This window comes from Ursus arctos, unplaced genomic scaffold (genome assembly GCF_023065955.2).
Source record: "Ursus arctos isolate Adak ecotype North America unplaced genomic scaffold, UrsArc2.0 scaffold_30, whole genome shotgun sequence".
In the NCBI taxonomy this organism is placed as follows: domain Eukaryota; kingdom Metazoa; phylum Chordata; class Mammalia; order Carnivora; family Ursidae; genus Ursus; species Ursus arctos.
The window spans coordinates 29,905,726-29,929,329 of record NW_026622986.1 but is presented as its reverse complement, the minus strand read 5'-3'; the positions used below and the strand labels follow the sequence as shown (position 1 = coordinate 29,929,329).

The 23,604-nt window shown below is 44.5% G+C and overlaps 1 protein-coding gene across 1 annotated transcript in view; it reads left to right on the top strand.

Annotated features, from left to right (window-relative positions):
• The first annotated feature begins 716 nt into the window (after positions 1-716).
• Positions 717-23,604, top strand: part of ITIH2 (inter-alpha-trypsin inhibitor heavy chain 2) — a 36,375-nt gene continuing 13,487 nt past the window's right edge. Inside the window, exons 1-14 of the mRNA XM_026478733.4 lie at positions 717-1,056; positions 2,400-2,474; positions 4,049-4,081; positions 5,713-5,882; positions 8,507-8,611; positions 9,140-9,302; positions 13,240-13,347; positions 13,989-14,117; positions 15,513-15,629; positions 19,061-19,229; positions 19,831-19,956; positions 21,648-21,829; positions 22,861-23,046; positions 23,428-23,567. Of these exons, the coding sequence (XP_026334518.2) occupies positions 973-1,056; positions 2,400-2,474; positions 4,049-4,081; positions 5,713-5,882; positions 8,507-8,611; positions 9,140-9,302; positions 13,240-13,347; positions 13,989-14,117; positions 15,513-15,629; positions 19,061-19,229; positions 19,831-19,956; positions 21,648-21,829; positions 22,861-23,046; positions 23,428-23,567 (1,787 nt within the window). The 5' untranslated portion in view covers positions 717-972. The remainder of the gene's footprint in view (positions 1,057-2,399; positions 2,475-4,048; positions 4,082-5,712; positions 5,883-8,506; positions 8,612-9,139; positions 9,303-13,239; positions 13,348-13,988; positions 14,118-15,512; positions 15,630-19,060; positions 19,230-19,830; positions 19,957-21,647; positions 21,830-22,860; positions 23,047-23,427; positions 23,568-23,604) is intronic.

Below are 23,604 nucleotides of genomic sequence, written 5' to 3'. Positions count from 1 at the left end.
GTGTCTCTTCCTTTACTAACCATGAGATGTGGAATAAATGACTTAGTCTTATTTTCTTCAATTATAAAGGAGGACAAATATAGTGCCTACCTCACATGGTTCTTTCAAAGATTAAAAAATCAAAGAATTAAAGATAATACAGGTAAAAGCACCTGCCACGAGGAGGCTCAACACATCTTAGTTAACATTCTTATTTCATCCAGACCACAAATAGGCAAGACTACTACACAGAGCTTCCAGGCCAGGTTTTCTCTGGTTCTGGAATGGAGGAGAATTGATTCTCCACTGACCTGAGTGAGGCTGATCAGGGACAGCAGCAGGGACAGACATTGCTCTCTTAGTCAAAGACATTCATGAAACGTCCCCACGCTCTTCAGCGTGTCTTTGTATCTGGCCCAGCGGCGTGCCCAGTTCTTACCACAATAGGTACTTAGTTATCAAAGAGAGACGGAAAAACGCTAGCAGTGAATGTTCTGCTCAGAACACCATTGTGTTCCCTTTTCCACTTTTGCTAAACTTCTCCTTTCATTTAAACAAAAGGATTTCGTTTCCAGAAACTTTACACTTTTGCCCTTTTCTCTCTGACTCTGTTTCCCTGTCTAGTTTCCCACCTGGTCCTTCAAAGAGGATGAGGTTGATCTTCAGGTCTCTCTGATTCTGAGATGAACAGAAATCAGCAAAAGCCAAAAAAAAGCATGTCCATCTGACCCTGACTTGTCCACACAGCCCAGCGACTACCTCTGGTTTTACTGTTTGAATAACCTCCGGGTGTCCGATCCACCCCCACAGCTCAAGTTTGAACTCCAGAACAAATATTTGTCCTGTTTTTGAACAAAGTTTGAGAGCTTTCTTCTTCTTTTTTTTCTTCTTTTAAAACACGAACTCTTCTGCTGTTCCTTTGAACTGGGTTCAGCGAGGAGCAGAATTCTCCGGGGACCCTGCACGGAGAGCTTGGCAAAGCCACCCAACAAAATGCATCGACTCACGTGCTTTCTCATCTGTGTCTTTGTTTCTGAAACACAAGGCTTCGAAATCCCCACCAATGGACTTCCAGAAGTGAGTACTCCCAGAAACTCCTTGCTGTGGGCCTGTACATGGGCTCAGTAAATAGCCTGTGGTTATTGCTATTTGAGGACTGTGTTCTGTGTGGAAAGGAAATTTATGATAAAATTCATCTGAGTAAGAGTGTTCACTGTTGTAATTACTGGAACGTGTGTTTACCTTTTAAAGTGTGAATGGGATTTGCATGAGAATTCAGTCAAATTCAATGGACCGGCCCCACAGAGCAACATTTATGGAACACAGCTGACTACTCCTTATCTAAACAATGGGGATAATTGATCTAACCCAAAGGGTGTTAGGGGAATTAAATGACATATGTAAACTACCCTGCACAATGCAACCCTAGGAAGCACTTAATAATTATTAGCTGTGACGAGGATGACACTTCATTATCACTCTTGCACTAACAGTGTAAGAAAAGTCATTATCAAAGCACCATTGTCTTTCCTACCTACGTGAACAATGAGTCCTGTCATGAGGGCACTTTAAATATTGCTGTTAAGGGGGGGAGATGGCAAGTGGGCCGGCAGAGAGCAAGGATTATTTCCAGGGAGCTCAAGGTTTCCACTTCAGATCCTTGGCCATCCCCAACATAAGGAATGTCTTGGACTGAGTCATTTTGAAAGTCATGCAAACACTATTTTGATGCCAGAGAAGGAATGTGTATCATGGGAAGATCCTAGGAGATGCAGAGGCTTTGTAATACTTGCAGAGTGAATTACCCACAAAAATGCCAAGGAACAGGATGGCATATTTGCAGGAAAGAAAAAAAAATCACTCTGTCTGCTTGGAAACGATCTGATTTTCCAACACCTTAAGAACTGCCAGGGTGTGTTGGAAATCTCTTGGACAGAGCCAGGGATCGAAGCCAAGACATCCAAACATGTGTGTGCTTTTTCAGTCACTTCTTACTTGTATTCCTTTCCTATCAACACTTTTTTTCAACATTTTTAATTGGAAGAGATGTATGGGCACATTTATCCACTCACACACTTGCTGATGGCCAAGGTCTACCCAAGAGCTCCCCAGGGACCTACTTGATCACTGGGTTACTGTGACCCCGACCTGTATGTCCTGTCATCTTCTGGCGAACTAAAAAATGCATTCCTTCAACAAATGTGAAGAGAATAGCTTCCGTGGACTCACCTCTGAGACGTAGCTAGCAAATATAAATTCATTAAAGAAGTCATGGTATCTTTTTTTAAAGGGGATTTCCCAAAGGTATAGGAAACAAGATAGAAAAACAGGATGAATGTCCTTATGCCTGTCCCTATCTGCCTCCTTTATTCTAGATCGTTTTTATTAATAGAAATAAAAATCCTTAATTCTTTTTTAAGTTTGCAGAATACGCAGATCTTGTTGAACTGGCCCCAGGCAAATTTCAGTTTGTGCCGGAGAACCGGAGGTATCAGGTACAGTAAGCCTTAGTCTCGAAGGGGAAATAAATGAAAGAGATCATGATTGATGAAGTAAGGGGAGGATTAAGATGCTTTGTGCTAGATATTCTCGGAGCTTGTTTTTTATCATAATGGTCACCTTAGTTCCTTAAAGGATGGTTGGCTATGCGTTTTCTTCAAATTCTAAGATGGTGGGATGATTTTACTGCCTTATCAGGAAGGATTTCCTCTTAGGAGGGCATTGCTTCTCTTAGCTGAATGGTAATCTGGATGCCTCAGGCTATCCGGTGGAGGCAAACATGGCCCACTGAGCACACATCCTCCTTGGGGCGGTCACTGCTGCCTTTGGGGAGTAGCTCAGAGAGCATAGGGACAGGCCATGGCCAAGGCCGCATCCCAGAGGCCGCCAACAACAGCACGGATACACCCTCTAATTCATGGGGGAATTCTCCAGCAGGCCAGGAAGGGTGTGGCTTCTCCCACATGCAGCCCACGTGTTGAGAAAGGGGGTGTTTATGGAAGCAACGCTAAGCTGACCAATGACTTATTTTGTATGGGCGTGAATTTTTGACTTTCTAAAAGTCCAGATTTCTTGTAAACCAATAATATGAAAACCCAACTGGCATGTTCTCATGTCATCTAGTCACAAGAGCGAAAACTTCGTCATTGAGAATTGTATTCAAAAAATTCAAAAGAAGGCAACTGTTGACCTCACAATGTCACATAACACTCCCTACAACCTCAGCTCACTCTGAATCAGGCTAGCTAGACTTACATCCAGCACCTGACTTATTCTGCTAGAGTCCAACAGATAATAGATGTTCATCCATCTTTAAACCTAACTCGGCTTTAAAACCAATTCAGCTTTCCATGCCCAGAGGACAGTCCTTCATGTGGCTAATTCGCTGCCTGGCAGTGAAAGTGCAGGATTTTCCACACACCAGTCACTATGCCCGGCTCCAGGGCCACCCCAAAGAGGAAATACCTCGAAATCCCCAGCCTCATATAGCTGAGTCCAATGGAGGACACAGACATGCACTCCCACTGTCTTCCTTGGAAGGAAGAGCTTAGCTGCCATGAAAACTTAGTAAGAGAAGCTTACCTAGTTTGGGGATGGGCAGGAGCGAGCTTGACAGAAAATCCCCCTGAGCTGAGATCTGAAGGATGAGTGGGGGGGGGGGGGACGACACGAAAGCACTACGGACCTTGCAAATGGCATGTCCAGAGCCCCATGGTAGCCTGGGGCATCCAGATTACCATTAAGTTAAATAAGAAAATAAACAGGATAAAGGGAAGATAGGTCACTCAGCATGAGTTCCTTTGAATATTTTAATTTAAAAGTACTTGTTCTCGCATTATATCAAAAAATGGTGTGCTTGCCAAGTGGCTAGAAATGTGTCCAGAGAAACACACCAGTGGGAAAATACTTCGAGAATATTTGACATTTATATCTGGGCTCCAGTGAATGAGTTATAGCTTAGTATTGAAGGGAATAAAAAAATTTTTTTTGACTGAGAGAAAGCAGTTTTTGTCCTCTAGGTAATAAGTAACACATTTTTGAAGAATGATTATCTACCTTCCTTTCACAGAGAAGTGTTTCCGGAGAATCTGGAGAAACGATGGTGAGTTTACTTTGATTTTGTTAAAAATTGATGACCGAATGATTTTCCTGTTACCTATTATCTGGAGATCGATACGGTTGCCTCCTTTGTCTCTAGCCCTGAGAGCGTTTACCTGACTTTCGAAATACCCTCTTGCCCAATTCTGTTTGGAAGAGTGTCTAAAATTCAGCATGAAAGAGTATAGTATATATGTAGGAGAGATGTCACCAGGCGAGATGTCACCAGGAGCTGAAAATGTCCTTTCTATTCTCTCAAGTTTTGCCAAAAACCTAGATTTCACCCGAGCATACATATTCATTCCAACTTAGCTGTTTGCATTTAAAATATGACACCTAACAGATCTGGAGGGGGAAAAAGACAGTGTGGGAAAGGAGTTCCCAAACACGAAATGGTCCGATTTCCTGAGATGTTCAAAGAAGTCCTTCCTGTGGCGAGAAAACATCAAAAGGAAGTGGTTTCCATTGGCTTCCTACTCTGAACTGACAGAAATTGTGAGAAGCAGACATTTAAGGGGAGGGAGGACAAGTTACTCAGCCTGGATTTTGTCTTAGTTGGAGGTGAGCTGGCTGTTACAGAGTTGAAAGGCTTAATCTTGGCTGACAGAGTTTTGGGGATGACACCTAGTATCGAAATAAGCAAATCCTTTCGGAGAAGAAAGGAAAACCTAACGGGTCACCTAATTGCCCTAGCCCTGAAGGAGTCTGCAGTTCGCAGGCCTCTCCTGAAAGACATGTGCTCCTAGTACCTGGCCTTTGGGCACCATGATAGGCTGTAATTTGTTACACGGGAGCTGCCTCAAACCAGTAGAGCAGGGTTCGGAAAGGAGGCCCAGAGCACGGGACCAATCACGGCATCAACAAGGTACTTTCTCTTCATATTCCAATCACACCCATCAGTGTGTCGTATTTCATTCTAATTGGGGGAAGGAGAAGAAGACAGGGGAAAGATGGCACCATAACAGATAAGATGGAAGAAGGCAGGGGCGCCTGGGTGGCTCAGTTGGTTAAGCATCTGCCTTCTGCTCAGGTCATGATCCCAGGGTCCCGGGATCGAGCCCTGCGTTGGGCTCTCTGCTCAGCAGGGAACCTACTTCTGCCTCTCCCTCTGCTGCTCCGCTTACTTGTGCTCTCTCTCTCTCTCTCAAATAAATAAATAAAAGCTTTAAAAAAAAATGGAAGAAAGCAGATAACAATATGGAGACCACACACGTACTTCTACCCCACTGTACCCTTGGCTGCGCCCCCCTCTGAAGATACAGCCAGGGTCCTCTCAAACCCCACTACCTTTATCATTTCCCTTGCTAGGGTCCTGCCTTTGAAGTTATTTCTTGAACTTTCTCAATCCAGTCTTGCATTCCACAACCATTTTCTACTTGTATGCTCATTTTAAGCGTCATTATTAATAGACTCACAGAGCTGAACAGCATCTCAAGATATCTCAAAACGAAGGCAGCCTTCTGCCTGGCAGGCGGGTCCCAAGTTAGGAGAATGCTTAATACTCCCTGAGTGACATGCTTACCAATGCCTGAGGACTGATCATAATAAAATGTGATACTCTTTACCGTCAGATACGTGCTGAAGTTCCGGGTAATTTTGCTCCGCGTAACCCCCATGCTTTCTTGCCAATAACAGGAAGAGGCTGATCAAGTAACTCTTTATAGCTATAAAGTCCAGTCCACTATTACTTCTCGTATGGCCAACACCATCATCCAGACCAAAGTGGTGAACAACTCCCCAGAGCCTCAGAACGTCGTGTTTGACGTTCAGATTCCCAAAGGAGCCTTCATCTCCAACTTTTCCATGTGAGTAACTCCTATGTAGACTAGAAATTGGAAATCCTCTACTCAAAAACCCCAGCTCCCTCATAGTTAGAATGGCCCTTGGTAGTCAACTGCTCCTCTGGTTCTCACTCTCAGAGCTGTGGACCCACTGGATGTCAAGAGCCGTCGTGGGCTGGGTCCCCATACTTTGTTTCTGTTCAAAGTACCAGAATTAGTGAAGGATTTGCTTTTCATGTCTAATAAATTAAAGCAACCAAGCTATCTCTCTGGTAACAACTCTTACTTGCATTTTAATGTGCTTTCTTGTGGGGGAGGGGGTGTGGGGGTGGGGAGAAATCTGTGGATTACAGGAAACCATGTATGAGTGCAGAGCAGTTCCGTGCCACCTGTCATATGTTTCCCTATGGAGAAAACACATGAGAACCACTGATTAAATCCAATCATCTGTCCAGTGATTGAATTCCTCTGTTACACCGAGGACAAGTGGCTTATCCAGGCTCGACTTGAATATCTCTTTAATGATAAACTCACTACTTCCCAGAGCAATCCACTCAATGATTGACAGGTCTGTTAGAATTATTTCTCATACTTAATTGAAATCTGTGCCGTTTCTACCCAGTGACTCTGGTTCCACTCACAATTTTTTTTCTTCTTATTCTCTGCAAAATACATACTGAAGTGTTCGAGGATGAAATGATACGCTGTCTGAGATTGGCTTCAAAATAATCGAGGTGGAGAGGGTAGGGGTAGAGGTGAGCTGACACTGGCTGAGTACTGATAATGGTGTGGCTCAGGGATGGTTTCATGGAGGTTTCTTCTATTATTCTAGTTTTTGTCCGTTTGAAGATTTCCATAATTAAAAAGATTTTTCAACCACTCCAGTGCTTTTTAAAAAGTGAGGCCAGTTATCTTGTCCCGACTGGTAGCTTCATGTATCAAGGCTAAACATTCCTTATTCTTCCAAGTGTTTGGATGGCTTTCTACCCCCGACCATTTACACGGCCATCCCCAGAGTGTGCTCTGCCTGGCCGTGTCCTGTCCCCGAGCACAAGGCTCTGCATACAGTCTGGCTATCTTTTTTCCTAAGACATTAGATTGAGTTACTTCTCATCTGCTTTGGTCTTTCATCCACCAAGGTAACCAGCAATAACTGTGAATAGACAAAACATTCAAATACCATGTACTTTGGCTTCTAAAAACTACAGAGCACATTAACTGTATTTTCTAAACAAAACAAAGTAGGTGGGGAAAAGGCATTAGGTGACTGAATTGGTATCCTTGGACTTGGCTTAGAAATTTACTTTTCAAAAACATTTAAGGCAGTCTGTTCTAAAAAAGGAAATGTAGAAAGAAGAGCTTTTATGTAGTGGCATTGCATGACACTGTGTCTGAAAAATTATATTTAGAACTGTTGTAATAAATTTTTATTTTGAAGTCACATAACCAGAATTTATTCTAGATATTGCTTCTTTCTGTTTTCCTTTCTTCTTTTCTCCTTCTCCATCTCATGTCATAGAAGATTTGAGGTGACAAAAGATAGAATTATAACTTTGGTCTTGTCTTTGGTCTCCCTTCACTCAGGGTTGAATTTATAAGACCAGAGAAGGTAGACAACTTGATCACTGCAATTTCATATGAATTGCACAAAATATTTCTTCTAGTCAAAATATTTCTTCTGCTTCTTTTTATCAAGGTTCCGAATATTCTCCCATTAGGGACAACTTCCTTTTATCTTAAAGACTTCTTGGTCTTTGAACCTGAGTATGAGTTGATGGGAATAGTGTGGACCTGGACATGTGGGGTCTAGTTCTAGCTCTGTCTCTGACCAACTGTCTGTGTGACCTTGAGCAAGTCATTGTCTCCTGGCTCTGACTTCTCATCTAAAGAGGTGGCCTTCAAGTGAGCCTCCCCAAGCCTGTCATTGGCACTTGGGGCAGGAAATTGGCCCTCATGCTGAAGAATGTCTAGTGTTCTCCACATCGCGAGAGATCCTGTTTATTTGAATGCCATTGAGTCCATTTTACTTCTGCAATTCTGTAATTCGATGGCTCTGATCAATCATTACTTGGAACGTATTAGACGACAGTCACTTAAAATAAGGTGGATAGAAATGGAGTTGCAAACGGAAGTCCGAGGTCCCTAAGGGAAATGTTAGAGGGATAAACACAAATCTGCAAAGGGATTCCCCAATGCCTCCCTCCATCTTCCCGCACTCCCTACTGCTCTTGCTGGACAGTATGAGTCCCCAGGCTATTAGAATCATTTTCTAAACAAATGTAAGTCAGATTAGTTGTGATTTATCGATCACCTCTCCTCAACATAATTGTAATTCAAAAGGGTTACCCAAAGAGAACACCGCTTCATCTGAAGGGTAAAACTTGAAAATGAGGAACAATCTTAAGCATGAGCAACAGCACCCGAGGGGAAGCTTTCAGCGTAGGCACCTACCTCTTCAATCACACTCAGACAAAGGGTGTCCTGACTATAGTAGGCAGATGTCTCTCTTCTTGTTTCTTCTAGGCGCAAAATGATAATGGCCCGCGTTCACTAAATCCCCTTGGTTGGGTTGGTTGTTGGTAGTGTGTTTTGTTGAGACTACTGCTTGGAAAAACTCAACAACTCAGGGGCCTCCTGTCATTTTTTAGGACCGTAGACGGCACGACATTCACTAGTTCCATTAAGGAGAAGACTGTGGGTCGGGCGCTCTACTCCCAGGCGAGAGCCAAAGGGAAGACCGCGGGGTTGGTGAGGTAAGGGCCAGGCCGGCGCGGGCCACAGTCTCATCTGCTAGCTGCTCCCACTCCATCCCAAAGCCCCAATCAGCCTCGTTGAATAATTCTGCCATTTCCTCTTTAAAACTAAACACCTCAAGCAACGATTGCAGTAAACTTGATATGTATGTGTTTCAATAAGGACTTAACGCCAGAAATACATATTCCGCTTGATGCAGTCATAGGTTTCTTCTTTCTGAAGACTTTCAGAGATGTAAAGAATCTCTAGAACCAGCCTCCAATGCAGCAGAGGCAATGTGTGCTGTCTCTGGAATTACCAGTTTGGGTTTGAGCCCTGGCCCCACAACTGAGTAGCCTAGCGGTCTTGAGTGATCTAGATTGCTTCCTAGAAGCTTCAGTGATCTCGATTGTTCTTCCTGTTCATTTTCATAAACACCCGAGCAGGCTCGATTGCCCACAAAAGCCTAGGTGCCCTCTGCATAGATGTGGGGTCTTGCTTTCCGTCATGCATGTGCTGACTTCCGTCGGGGGGTGTTAAACCTTTAGGAGCAGGGCTCTTGATATGGAAAACTTCAAAACTGAAGTGAACGTCCTCCCTGGAGCAAAGGTGCAGTTTGAACTTCATTACCAGGAAGTGAAGTGGAGGAAGCTGGGATCCTACGAACACAGGCTCCATCTGCAGCCGGGACGACTGGCCAAACACTTGGAGGTGAGGCGGGGTTTGCAGGGCGTGCAGTGACCCTGTCCACTGATGGTTCCGAGCCCTGACTTACATTTTCTGCTGGTCACCACCCTTTGTGGCATTGGATGCTGGCAACTCAGCAAGACAGTGGGGTGGACTGAAAGGCTGATGGGTTTGGAGTCCACCAGGATGCTTCCTTACGATTTCAATGCTGGCTCAGCTCCATATTAGCTGTGTTAGTTTCCTAGGCTTGCTGCCATGAGGGATTACAGACCGGGTGGCTTAAAACAATGGAAATTCATTTTCTCACAGTTTTGGAGGCCCAAAGTCTGAAATCCAGGTGTTAGCAGGGCCTTTCTCCTGAAGGTTTGGGGGAGAATCTGTTCTTTGCTTCTCCTGGTGACCGGTAGCCACTGGCACTCCTTGACCCGTGGTCTCATAGCTGTAACACTCCAATCTCGGCCTGGTGGTCACACCATGTTCTCCTCCATGTGCCTCAAATCACCCTCTGCCTTCTTCTTATAAGAAAACGTCATTGGATTTAGGGTCCACAGAGTAGTGCGGGATGATCTCATCTCAAGATCCTTACCTTCACTTCATCTATGAAGATGCTTTTTCTAAGTGGGGTATCATTCACAGTTTCCAGAGATTTCCTGTAGACATGTCTTTGGGGGTATGGGTATCGGGGGAGAGAGCCATTCAACCATTACACTAACCTTCTGACATGGACGCATTCTCCTGAGTGTCCATTTTTTCTATCTGTGGAATGGGTGCTAGAACATATTTCCCATATAATTTATGGAAACAGGTGGCAAATAATAGGAACTCGGTGAATGCTAGCTGTCTTCCTCTCCCACCCCATGGTCCCACTGATACAAACTCACCTTTACTATCATCTTCACTTGTTGCCCTAAGAACTGAGACAGTCTTTGGGGGGGGGGGGACTTGAATCTTTGTGACATCCCGTGAACATTTTGTGTCCGAGCAGAGCAGGGCCAGAAGTAGCCCAGGAGAGTATACGATCCAATCTGCCTCTCCAGTTGACAGCTAGGAAGGGGAGGCCTCCAGGCAGAAGAATCCAGGGGATAAATTGATCATGGTGACATTTTTATTCCAGTTTGAAAAGGTGTATATCTGACCGATGGAACCCTCCTTCTTCTCATGACCACCGTGTGGCATCGGCTTGCTCTCAGGGTATCTGTCACTGAGTTATTTGCAGGGCCCCTGCCGGCACATCTGGGGCCTTTGTGAAAGCTAGGAAAAGATGCCCTTCATGCTGGCTAACGCAGTCCCATGTCAGGACACATGACTTGGCCAGTGGGCGAGGGGCTGGATGTCAGCACCCTTTGCGGCCCTGGCTGGAGGCTCTGCACAACTCAACACGTGACCCTGGCTACTTTTCTAGGAGCGATGATGAATGCGCCCTTCTCTCGCTCAAGTCTATGAATCGCATGGTGAATAGATGCGATTGGCATCTTGCCTCCAATGACGCGAGGGCCGAGTTTGTTAATAATATTAACAGCAACCGAGTTAGTGATATGAGAATACTTCTATGATATTTTGGATAAGATACTTATATTTTATGTCATTGACTCCTCTGCACTAGTTATAAAGTAGAGCTCATTAGCCCTGATTTAGAGAGACATATAAATAACTTGCCTAAGGAAACAAAGCTAAGCAACAATTAAGATTTGAGACTATGTTCTATGCTCTTCATCTAAGAATTTGAGTTTGAGTCCATGAAGATAATGATTCTTAACACACATACCACGTAGCACATAAATCTTTCTTATATTTCTGAAATTTTTGTTCATCCTTAAATTTCCCATGCTCTTAGGAATTCCTTGTTTTTTAAGTAAGACTGATAGAGTCTTAATTTATTAGCAAGAGTATTAGACAAAGCGGCAAGTTTCCCAAGTTCTGGTCCAGAGTTAGCAGTCATAGCTGTGGGCTCAGGGTGAATCCATTTCCTGGCCTTCAGTGTCTCATCTGTGAAAGAAGGTTGGACCAGATGATTCTTAAGGTACTTTCCAGCCCTAACAGTCTATGAAATATATTCATTTCTAAAGAGGTTTGATCTTATCCAGAGATAAATTAAGTTGAAATTATAAAATTAGACCTCCTCGTGTTTATTCCAGAAAAGCTTTCTAATCACCATCAGACAGGCCAGCCAACTGGAAATACATTTCCCTCACAGGAATCACAGAGAACACATCTCTTTTTAACCTCCACCCCTACCTTCTGAATGTATCAAATCTTAGAAAAAGATTTTATTCCAACTCCTGTAGCTGGTTACTTACTGAAATGCCAACAAATATGGCAAGTGACTCAAGGCCACCATGCACTGGTCCCAACCTGTCAAGGAACCAGCTGTGGGACCTTAGGTACACACCCCCAAAGCATAGTTTCCTACTTAGATTTGGGGCCATGCCTGCATCAAATTGAGCACAGGACTGCTAATAGCTTCTGTGACATTCCAGAAAAGATCCTCCTGCCATTTTTATGCTCTTGTGAAGAGACTCAACTTTGTCCTGAGTACCCTACACTTGTTTATAAATAGAACTTAATGGAAGAATGACAGCAGTGGCCCCAGTTTTCTGCAACTCCCTGACTTTTCTCCCTTTCCTCCAGGAGCTGCTCAATCAACTACCCACAATGGCTGGGTCGGGCTGTCCTGGGATATCTGATCCACCCGGTTCTGTGTAAATTTAGCTCTTCCCAACATAAAGAACCTGGAGCTAATGGGAATCTTGAAGGCAAACTGAGCTCACATCTTTTGCTGGAATTTGTAATAACCAAGAAAGGAAATGTTGGCTCTGCTTAGATAAGTGTCCATGACTTTATGAAAGCAGATTAAGAAAAAAAATCAGAGGGACACCTGGGTGGCTCAGTAAGCTAAGCACCTGACTCTTGATCTCAGCTCGGGACTGGATCTCAGGATCGTGAGTTCAAGCCCTGTGTTGGGTTCCACGCTGGACTTGGAGCCTACTTAAAAAAAAGTAAAAATCAGAGAAAAATCTGGCATGATTCCAAAGCCAGGGACTTCCAAAGGGGAGAGAGCTCATCACTGTTATACATGATCCTAAATGAGGAAGAGGCAGTAAAGAAACCAATGTGCATAGGGTTCCATCTGATGGCCTCACATTTAAGTGGGTGTGTGCAAAAGATGGGAAATTTCATGATAAACAGATAGGACATTGTGGCCGGGGGCTAATGAATAGTGCGGCAAAGTGAACTGAAAAGATGGAGCAGAAGCCATGGGAAGTCAGGAAGCAGTGTGGAAAGTGCTAGGAGCTCGGGCCCTGGGTCTGAAGCCTGGCTCAGCCACTTCCAAGCTGGGTCACTCTGAATCTGTTTCTTTATCCATAAAATACTCAATAACAAATTAAACAGATCATAAGAATATCGGTAAGAGTTAAATGAGTTCATACATGTGAAGTGCTTAGCAGAGCACTTAGAGTCTACAGAGGGAAATGGAAGCCATGACAATGGTTTTTCCAAGGATCACCCAAAGGGATTGCCTCCTGCTTCACTCTGTTCAAAGCATGTAGACAGAAAAGGAATGAAAAGGCCCTGGTCTTTTGTTGACAGATCCATAGACTAAGTGCAGAATCATTTCACAATGGCTTTCCTTCTTTTGTTTCCTTCGACAACATGAACACTCTTATAAACAAGAACAACAAATATAGGCTAGGATAGAGATGGGGAATGAAACCCAGAGGCGTGAAGCAAGAGAAGGGGAGCATTGAGTTGCCCAAAGGGTCTTCAGCCCCCGTGGTGAGATGACTCAGATCCCATGGCAGTTCAGGAACGTGCAGGAGTCATCATGGAACCATGCTGGGTCACCTCTGGGAAAGCCTGACGATGAGAAAAACAGCAGAGGGTGTAGTTATGGTACTTTTTGCTCAAAAAAAGGCTTGAAAGATACCTTGATGCTTTGAGTAATTTTCTTTCCCTTCTCTAGGTAGACGTGTGGGTTGCTGAACCTCAGGGAATAAAATTTCTCCATGTTCCTGACACATTTGATGGCCATTTTGATGGTGTTCCAGTCATATCTAAAGGACGGCAGAAGGTAGCATAAGTATTGCCTGTAGCAAAGAGTCCAAGTGGCCACTAGCCCTGGGTTCTTTGCCCTCCTGTGCTCTGGGGAACAGAAAAGTGGTCGGGTGGTGAACCCTGTGAAGGAACAGAGATCCCTGAGCAAAATCTATTGTTTCTTTGCATTTTGACCAGTGACTGTCCATTTTGGGGCCTCATTTCCCTCAAGTCATATGCTTGACCGTTGCTAGAATGCAACTTTCGCATAATATGTGGTGCATTTTCATTAGTCACAGCAAGAGATGCTCAGCTTTGTTCTCTTTGCTTCGTGATCAGTAATAACCAGCAGCGGAAGAGTCAAACTCCTCCGAGAACCTTTCATAAACTCTTGTTCACACTGGTAGCCATCTCTCTGATGGAGGAAGGGAGGAATTCTTCGAGTACCTTAAGAAGTCCTAAAACCTGGGCAGCAGCCCCACAGGCTGGCAGATGCCCCCTCACGTGCCCGGCCACTGTCCCTTGCATTGAGAAGGGACTTCGGATGCTGCCTGGGTGAGGGCTGGCCATCAAGCCATGGGCAATACGTCTTCACCTGTGTGCACAGGAAGGTGTCAGCCCCTCATCTCGGGAGGGAGAGGCGTAGAGACTGGGCTCTGATGTCACTGTTCTTTCCAGGCACATGTGTCCTTCAAGCCCTCTGTGGCACAGCAAAGAAAGTGCTCCAACTGCTCTGAGACTGCGGTAGACGGAGAGCTGGTGGTGATGTATGACGTGAACAGAGAAGAGAAAGCCGGGGAACTCGAGGTGGGTAAAAACAGTCTCGAGGAGGGCCGCCAGGCTGAGGCCAAACAAAGGTCTCTTGTAGGACAAACTCCCTGGCTTCTGGGTGGCTCCTAGCTGCCGAGGCAAGTGTCCAGTTGCAGAGAAGGGACTAAAATCGTATTTCCCTAAGTGTTACTAAGCAATATCTTCTCATGTCAAGAAAACAAAATGGAGCAGCATTGTGTTTCATGTCCTTGTCCCAGAAGGGTACTTCTATCCCTAATAAAAAGTACAGTAGAAACTCACAAAATGGGAGTTTGGGATAACCTTCAAAGGCCCTTTGCAATTAAACTATCGAAGAAAGCAGAGAGGTTATGGGGCTGGATGGACGAAACAACCAAGAGAAAAATCTGGACTAGTGGCGATTTCCAGGGCCAATGTTCATCGTGAGATTTCTTCAGTTTCCTTTCCCCCTTTGTCATGTCTTAGGTGTATGTCTGTATTTCCCTTGTGCTGAGGTAAGAGCCCTTAGAGGGTTTCCAAAAGTCTGTGCTTCTCTCCAGGATGGGGAGGTAGAGAAGTGTCCACAGCTACGCATTCACCAGCTAGGCACTGTACTGTCCTGGTAGACATGACCAAAGGACAGTGGAAAGAGAACTAGGGGAGCCAGGCATTGGAGCCTAGAGCAGAAGACAAAGATGGCGATCCAGAATCCAGCTGGAGCGGCCTTCTAGTAACTTCGAGAACAATCCAAACTCTCTAGAGTGCTGATAAAGGTCCTTCCTGATCTGTCCTGCTGACTCTCTACTCTAACTCCTTGAATTCTTGATCTCTATAGCTCTTGTGGTGCTGAGCCACTTACGGAACTCCTAGTGTGCCATATTTTCTCACCCTTGTCTGAAATTCTCCTCCCCACTCCTACCTGACCCCCCCAAGCCTGACAAGTCCCACGCTGGCAGACCAACTCCAAACTCATGCTCAAGTCCAGTGTGGATTCCATTTCTGTGGGAAAGACTCCCCCATCCGAGTCAGATACACGTCCACTGGGAGTTCTCAGAGTCCTTTATTTTCCTGAGCATAGCACAAAGTGCTCTGCTACAATTGTCTCTTTACTTGTCTGGATCCTGGGTTGGCCTGTGAGCCCTGTGAGGGCACAGACTCTGCCTGATTGGCTGTTGGCTAGTAGGGTGCCCAGAAGGCAGGCTCTCCATGAAGACTGGATGGAATGGGGTGGGGGTGGGGTAAGTGATATGCCCTGGGGAGTGAAACTACCCAGAAGGCTTGGACCTTCCCAGGAGAGGAATGGGGGAGAGCAGGAAGGAGGAGGGAGAGGCACAGATGGACACCAAGCCTCCTCTGCCCCGTGGCTTGCCTCTTCTCTCTCAGTCCCCAGGGCCCCATCTTCCTACGTGCTAAACAGTGTGCTCTGTTTTCCAGGTATTTAATGGATATTTTGTCCACTTTTTCGCTCCTGAAAACCTGGACCCAATTCCCAAAAACATCCTGTTTGTCATTGATGTTAGCGGCTCAATGTGGGGAATAAAAATGAAACAAGTAAGTACCGCCTTGTTGGTAGGGGTGCTCGGGGCTCCCTGCCTTCTTTGCTGTGCTCCCAACATGGCAGACGTTCAATGCATCTTCCCCCCCAGGCCTCAGCTCGGTCAGCTCGGGCTGCTCTGACCAAGCACCACAGGTCTGGTGGCTTATGAACAACAAACATTTCTTTGTTTGGAATCTCTTTGGAATCTCTTCTAATTACACCACAGCTCCTTGAGGGTGGCCATCCCATCTCATGTCTTCCAGGTTGGAGTTCAATAGAGGCTAATCCAACGTTAAAGGGTGTAGATGCCATTCTGCAGAACAAACCAGGAAATTTCTTGTTTTATCCATCAACCCACCCATCCAACCAATCTGAACAATTAACTAACCAATCAACCATCCATCCATCCATTCATTCATTGAGCAATCATTTCTGACCACCCAAGTGTTCATCAATGTTCTGGAATCCAAAAGAAGGACAAGGCATTATGCTCCAACACCAGGTTTCCCAACAGTGGCACTCCTGACATTTTGGACTAGATGATTCTTTGTTGTGGGGGCTGTTCTGTATGTGGTAGGGTGTTTAGCGGCATTCCTGGCCTTGACCTACTGGCTGCCACTAGCATATACCCCCTTAGTCATGACAATCAAAAATGTCTTCAGACACTGCCAGATGTCCCCTGGGGGTAAAGGTGCCCTCACTTGAGAATCTCGGCTCTAATACAACCGTGTATTCACTCTTTCTTTCCTTCATTTGTGCATGTAATGAATATTTATTAAGCACCTACTGTGTGTCAGGCACATAGTTCATCAGTTAAAAAAAAAATTGACCAAAAGCATAAAAAAACCCCATCCTTGCCCACGTGGAGCTCATGGAGTTTATGTTCTGTGAGAAAAGGGGGACAAAGAATAAGCAATAAGCATAATAAGTCATTTAAAAGTATCTTCAGGGCGCCTGGGTAGCTTGGTCAGTTAAGCATCCAACTCTTGGTTTCTGCTCAGGTCCTGATCTCAGGGTCGTGAGATCGCGCCCCGCATCTGGCTCTGCGCTCAGTGTAGAGTCTGCTTGTCCCTCTCGCTCTGCTCCTCTCCCTGCTCTCTCTCTCTCTCAGATAAATAGATAAAATCTTTAAAAAATAAAAATAAATAAAGTTATCTTCAGTGGTGGTGTTACAAGAAAGCTTTTTTGGGGTTTTTTGTTGGTTTGCTTTAGAGGAGCGTATTAGGAATTAGGAATGCCAATTGCCAATTTAAGATTTTAAACAGGTTTGGCATGTAAATAGGTGCTTCTATTGAGAAGAGCTTGAGGAAACCATTAGAAGGTGTCGGGGGGAGGCACGCAACTCTCTGGGGACAGACCCCTATAGGTGGCAGGGACAGCCAGGGCAACAGCTCTGAGTCAGATGTGTGCCAGGAGTGTTCAAGGAGCAGAGAGGAGCCAGCAGGGAGGGGAGGAGGAAGGGATCGGACAGATTGAGTGAAGCCCCTTAGGTCACTATGAGAAACTTGGCTCTAACTCAGAAAGAAATGGAGAGCTGCTGGGCGGCTTGGGGGAAGGAATGACATGATCTGACATGCTTTAAAGCCTATTTGTGGCCACTGGGTTGAGAACAGACTGGCATATGGGTGAGAGTAGAAACAGGGAGGCCAGAAAAATGGCTATTGCAACAATCCAGGCAAGAGATGATGGTGGCATGGACCAGAGTGGTAGCTGTGGATGTGTGCAAGAAGTGACAGGATTCTGGAATCTATTTGGAAGGTAGAATAAACAGAATTTCCTAAAGCTGTGAGCTATGAGAAGAAAATAAGACCCCAAGATGCTCCGAGCTCTTACCCTGAGCAACTGGAAGGAGGGATGCAGGTTGCCATCAATGAGCTGGAAAAGACGGGCAGAATGAGACTTTGTGGGGATATCAGGGGCTCGGTTTTGGACATGTGAAGTTTGAGATGTTATTAAACGGAGGTCAGTGAGGCCATTGGCTATGCAAGTCTGGTGTTCAAAAGTGAGATATCGAGATGTACCATTAGGACTCACCAGAATGTGGAAGGTGAGTCTCATTACAACGAGACTGGCTGAGAACACCAAGGAGCAAGTGTAGCTAGAGAAGAAAAACATGAGTGAACCCTAGGATATTGAGCGAGAATTCAGGGAGAAGAGGAAGAACAAGCAAAAAAAAAGAAGAGTGAGAAAAGGCAACCAGTGGAGATGAAGAGAAAACCCAAGAGAGTCTGAGGTTCTGGAAGATAATGAGGAAGTTGTATTAAGGCGGCAGGTGTGACCGGTTGGTTCAGATGTTGCTCGTAGGTTGAGTCCGATGAGAAGTGAGAATAGTCCATTGGATTTGACAACATGAAAGTCACCGAGACCTTGAAAAGGGCAATTTTAAGGAGTCCTGATGGCGAAAACCTGAATGGAGTGGGTTTGAGAGAGAGTAGGAAGAGAAGATTTGCAGCTAGTAGGTTTAGGCCAATCTTTCAAGCAATTCTATTGCAGAGGGAGACTGAGAAATGGGAGTAAGTACGAATGAGGCTTTTATCTCATTCTTTCTTTCTTTATTTATTTTTAAATTTTTATTTTTATTTCTTTGTCAGAGAGAGTGAGCGAGAGAGAGCACAAGCAGGGGGAGTAGCAGAGGGAGAGGGAGAAGCGAGCTCCACACTGAGCAGAGAGCCCGACGTGGGGCTTGATCCCAGGACCCTGGGATCATGACCTGAGCCGAAGCAGACGCTTCACCGACTGAGCCACCCAGGTGCCCCACGACTGAGGTTTTTAAAGGGATGAGAAATAACAACATGTTTTTATGTTTATGGAAATGCACCATTAGGGGAAGGAAATTCTGAATGTAGGAGATGCAAGGGCCAGTGGCTATAGCCACGTCCTTCAGTAGATGAGAGAGAATGAGAGCTAGTCCACCAAGGGATGGGATGTGCATTCAGTAGAAATCCTGCTAGTTCTCCTAGATCGCCAGACAGGAGGGTGCGAGACTGGGCATGTTTTCTTCTGACCGCTTTAGTCCCCAGTGAAGTTGGAATCCAGGTCGTGAGCTGAGACAGGAAGAGGGAGGTGTTGGTAGTTTGAAGAGAGAGGCAATGAGAAGTAGTCATTTAAGAGAGAGGGTGAGTAGCTGGACTTGAGAAATACATTCCAGGCACTACTAAATGGGCACCTGAAGTTTGTGATTCTTAACCAAAAGCGAGACTAGTCAAAGTGGTCGTGTAAACAAAATAAAACAGTAGAAGTTTGAGTATCAAAATGCAGACTATACATGTTCAGGATAAGTGAGAGACAGGTCAGTGTTGACTGAGGTGGGTTCGGAGGTCTTCTGGAAGAAGGGCAGCTTGAGTTGGTACTTGTAAGAAGACAGGATGAATTCTTGATCTTCCTCCTTTCTTCTTGGGCTTAGAGCTTATGTCATGAGACCCTTCTTCATCCTTTTTTGAAACAGACGGTGGAGGCAATGAGGACCATATTGGATGACCTAAGAGCTGAAGACCAATTCTCTGTGGTTGACTTCAACCACAATGTTCGAACCTGGAGAAATGACTTAGTTTCAGCTACTAAAACACAGATTGTGGATGCCAAGAAATATATTGAGAAAATCCAGCCCAGTGGAGGTGAGCAACTTTATCCTAGAGTCCAGTGAGAAATGCTCATAGGGTTCAAATCTTCATTCACTTAGGAAGTATCATTCCCTACCATGGTGGTCTTTGCCTGGCTGGCAATGCCTTCCTTAAATAATGCATGTATTATTCTATGATGAATACTAATTTCTTGTGGAAGTACAAGGTGTAACCCATCCCACACAAGTTTGTAACCTTTCCAATCTGTCTCAGAAAAGGGTGTCAGCAAGTGACACTAGCCTTCTTGTTATTCTTATACAAAAATGCAACTGTCCCCAGACCAGTGTTCCAGCATGTCAGCAAGGCTGATTTAGGGACCTTCAATTTGGTGTTTAACAAAATGACAGATGGGTGCTTTGAAACGATGAATTCCTGTTTAGGGGAATAGTTTATTACAAAGTGAATATTACTCCACTGGGGAATCTTGACCAGCCTGGGGGAAATTTGTGTCACTTGGAAAACATTTGAAGGATTTGGGTACTAAATAAACGATGCATGAGTAATCACCAGGCAGACGAATCTGAACCCAGGATGGGACGGTTTTTGTGCAAAGAGAGCGTACATAACAGAACAGCACATCGTGTTACTTTAACAGGCACAAATATCAACGAAGCCCTCCTGCGCGCCATCTTTATTTTGAATGAAGCCAATAATTTGGGAATGCTGGACCCTGAATCAGTCTCTCTGATCATTTTGGTTTCTGACGGCGACCCAACAGTAGGCAAGTAGCACTTCAATCTTCTAGTGACAAATATTTTACTCTTGGTTCTTGGAAACGTGCTTTGCTGAAAATGGGAAATCTGATGGCACTTGCCTGAGTTTCTAAACCGTTGTAGCCCCATGCTTTCTAAAAGGAGGCTTCTTTTGGGCCTGGAGCACTCACCCCTCTGAAATCCAGTCCCAGACATTTTTTGGTGATGCTCTTGAAAGCTCCCGTTTCGCCTCCACTATGTAGGGAAGCTTGCGTATGAATTGTGATAGTATGCTGTTGTATTTATTCCCTCAACTTAAGGTACGTGAGGCGGCATACGGGAGTGTGTGGGATGAGCGTGTCCGTCCCCAGTCTCCAGAAACCTCTGGGGTCTCCATCCTTCTCCATCCTATTCCATCCTTCTCCATATTCCCCCAGTCACTCACGGCAACTGGAGAAAGGACTTCTTTCTGATATATCCTGTACGTTATGCGTTCTTCACCATGAAATGGCCCAGCACCTCCTGGCTTCTATCATGGGCTCTCATTTTTACCTGCTTCATCTGTGTCTTTCTACTGCAAATACTAGAGTGCATGCTAGATTGGGTTGCAGCCTGCTGCGTAGACAAGGACCCGTGCCCGACACAGCTTGATGGAAGGAAGACCGGTGGGCCAATCACGACAGTGGCCACTAGAGTTTTAGACGAAAAGCAACCGTTTTATTAGTAGCGAGACTAGAATGGGAGTTGTTACGTAGTATTTGTGGTTGACTCAGTGTTTCTTCCCTCTCAGATCAGATTACTTCTCAAATTCAATTTGAGGGGCACTTGGCTGGCTCACTCAATGAACCATGTGACTCTTGATCTCAGGGCTGTGAGTTCGAGCCCCACACTGGGTGCAGAGATTATTTTTAAAAAATAAAATAAAATCTTTAAAAAAATAAAAATTAAGCTGGCCAGCTTAGTCGGTAGAGTGTGTGACTTGGTCTTGGGGTTGTGGGATTGAGCCCCACATTGGGTGTAGAGAGTACTTAAAAATAAATAAAACCTTTAAAAATAATAATAATAACAAATAATAAAAATTAAAAACTCAATTTGAGAATAAAATCATAAGGAAGAAAAGGAAACATAGCAAAAAACTAAGTCTGTTTCTAATTTCTGTCCCTTAACCATCCAGTTCCTGTCCCCGGAGGCAATCTTTGGTTAATTTCTTGTGTATCTTTCCAGAGATATTCCGTGTGTGTGTGTATATTTCATATGCATATATACACATTGACATGTGAATACACACACACACACACATATGCTTGCCTATATGCAAATACATCCCACATACACCGATTTTTACATTGTTTATCCCCCCTTAAAAATGTATCTTTGAGATCATCCAGTATAAATACATAGAGAGTTACCCTGCTCTTTTTAATAACTGCATAGTTGCAGAGAAGCTCACAGGTTGGATGTAGCATCATTTAACCAACCCCCTTACTGGTGTGCAATTGTTTTCAATCTGTCGCTACTCCCAATAATGTTGCTATGGACGATTGCCTATATGTCATTCCCATACGTGTGAGTGCAGCTGTAAGAATAACCCCAGAAGTTGAGTCTCTGGGTCAAAGGGTAAGTGCATTTTTATTTTGACAAATTTTGCTAAACAGCCCTCCGTGGATATTCCTATAACATTGGCTCTCCTTCTCTTCCTCTCTGTCGTCATCAACTTTAGGTGAACTAAAATTGTCAAAAATTCAGAAAAACGTGAAGCAGAACATACGAGACAATATCGCCTTGTTCAGCTTGGGGATAGGATTTGACGTTGATTACGATTTTTTGAAGAGACTATCCAATGAAAACCGTGGAATTGCTCAAAGGATTTATGGAAACCAGGACACATCCTCCCAGCTCAAAGTAACGCTTTTTTTCTGTTCTTTCTTCCTCCTGCACTCATAGTCATTCAACTAGCCAAATTTAAGTCACAGTTGTCATCACTTCAGCTACGTTCAGCCGTGACAATCAGAAAGTGTTCGATTCCTTTCTCACCCCACCCCGCGTGTGTATCTGCTGTGCACTGACAGTGAGATGGGAAGCAGGAGGGGGATGGGCACGCCCTCCCTACTCCCTGAGCAAGTCCTCCAGGCATCATCAAAGCTTCTGGGCTCTCCAGTCCTGCTAAACAACTGGTGCTCCTTACCATCATGGCCATTGTTTCCCTTTTAAAGTGCGTTGGCATCTCGGTACCAACTTTTTATAATGCAACATGATAGCCTGTAAGAGCAAACAATAGCCTGTGAGCTTTGAGGTTAAAGGAGAGAAATTACTTTTTAGTTTGACTCAACGGACAAGAAAAAGACGTAGGAGAAGAAGAACATACTTTACCCCACCCTCTGTCAATTCCAGGTACCATGGTCACCATATTTAAAGTTGGGGACAGGAAAGGGGTAAGGGATAATTTGGGAATATCAACCCTGCTGACTTTTCTTACTATGAGTATTTATGAGCTTTTTTTGCTGGTCATAAATGGAAAAAAACATGCTGGGCTCTCAAGTCCAGGGTACTATTCTTAACAATTTTTTAATTTCTCCATATCTCAGTTCTTCTGATAATTGTGAGAATTTTCCTTGTCCCATAGCTTTCCACAGAGATCCTGTGAGAATAAATTAAGAGATACCAGCCAAGCATTTGGGGAATCTCAGCAAAAAGTGCTTTACATGCACCTGGGTGGCTCAGTTGGTTAAGTGTCCGACTCTTGATTTCAGCTCAGGTCATGACCTCAGGGTTGTGAGATAGAGCCCTCAGTCAGAGTCCGTGCTGGGCGTGGGGCCAGCATAATATGCTCTCTCTTTCCCTCTCCTCTGCCCCTCCCCCCTCTTAAAAAAGTGCTTTAGACCGATGAAGTAGTATGAAAATAATGATTTCTCTGTTTTTTTTATGAATTGTAGAAATTCTACAACCAGGTCTCTACTCCATTGCTCCGGAATGTTCAGTTCAACTATCCCCACTTCTCAGTATCGGATGTCACTCAAAACAGCTTCCACAACTACTTTGGAGGTTCAGAGATCGTGGTGGCAGGAAAATATACCCCTGAGAAATTGGAGCAATTACAGAGCATCATCACTGCCACTTCGGTACTTTTACTTATCTCCTTATTTCTAAAAATATTAACTGGTCCCTCGATACTACGCATCTTGTAAATTAACAGGTTAATATCTTGCATTCTGAGAACGTTGCATGCGGAATAAAAGCAATAAAGTGAAAGGGAAGGCGTGAGAATATCTATGCCTTGGTCCCCAAACCATTCTGTCAATCCTTCCCTTGTCATCCCAAAGCCAATCCCAAACCTTGGATGTATGCACTTATTTCCTTTTTTGCATTCTTTTGAATTATTTTGCATTTCCCTTGAAGTTACATAGCGCCCTGATTCACTCACAGTAGATAGGAAAAATGTGGATTGATTAACTATAGTTCTGCTCTCCCGATGTCTTTCAACTGAATCTTCCATCATCCAGGCTAACACGGAGTTAGTCTTGGAAACTCTGGCCGAAATGGAGGACTTGGAGGATTTTCTATCAAAAGACAAGCATGCAGATCCTGATTTCACCAAGAAGTTATGGGCCTATCTGACAATCAACCAACTTCTTGCTGAGCGGTAAGAAGAAAAGAGTACACATAACAGGGATTTGCAA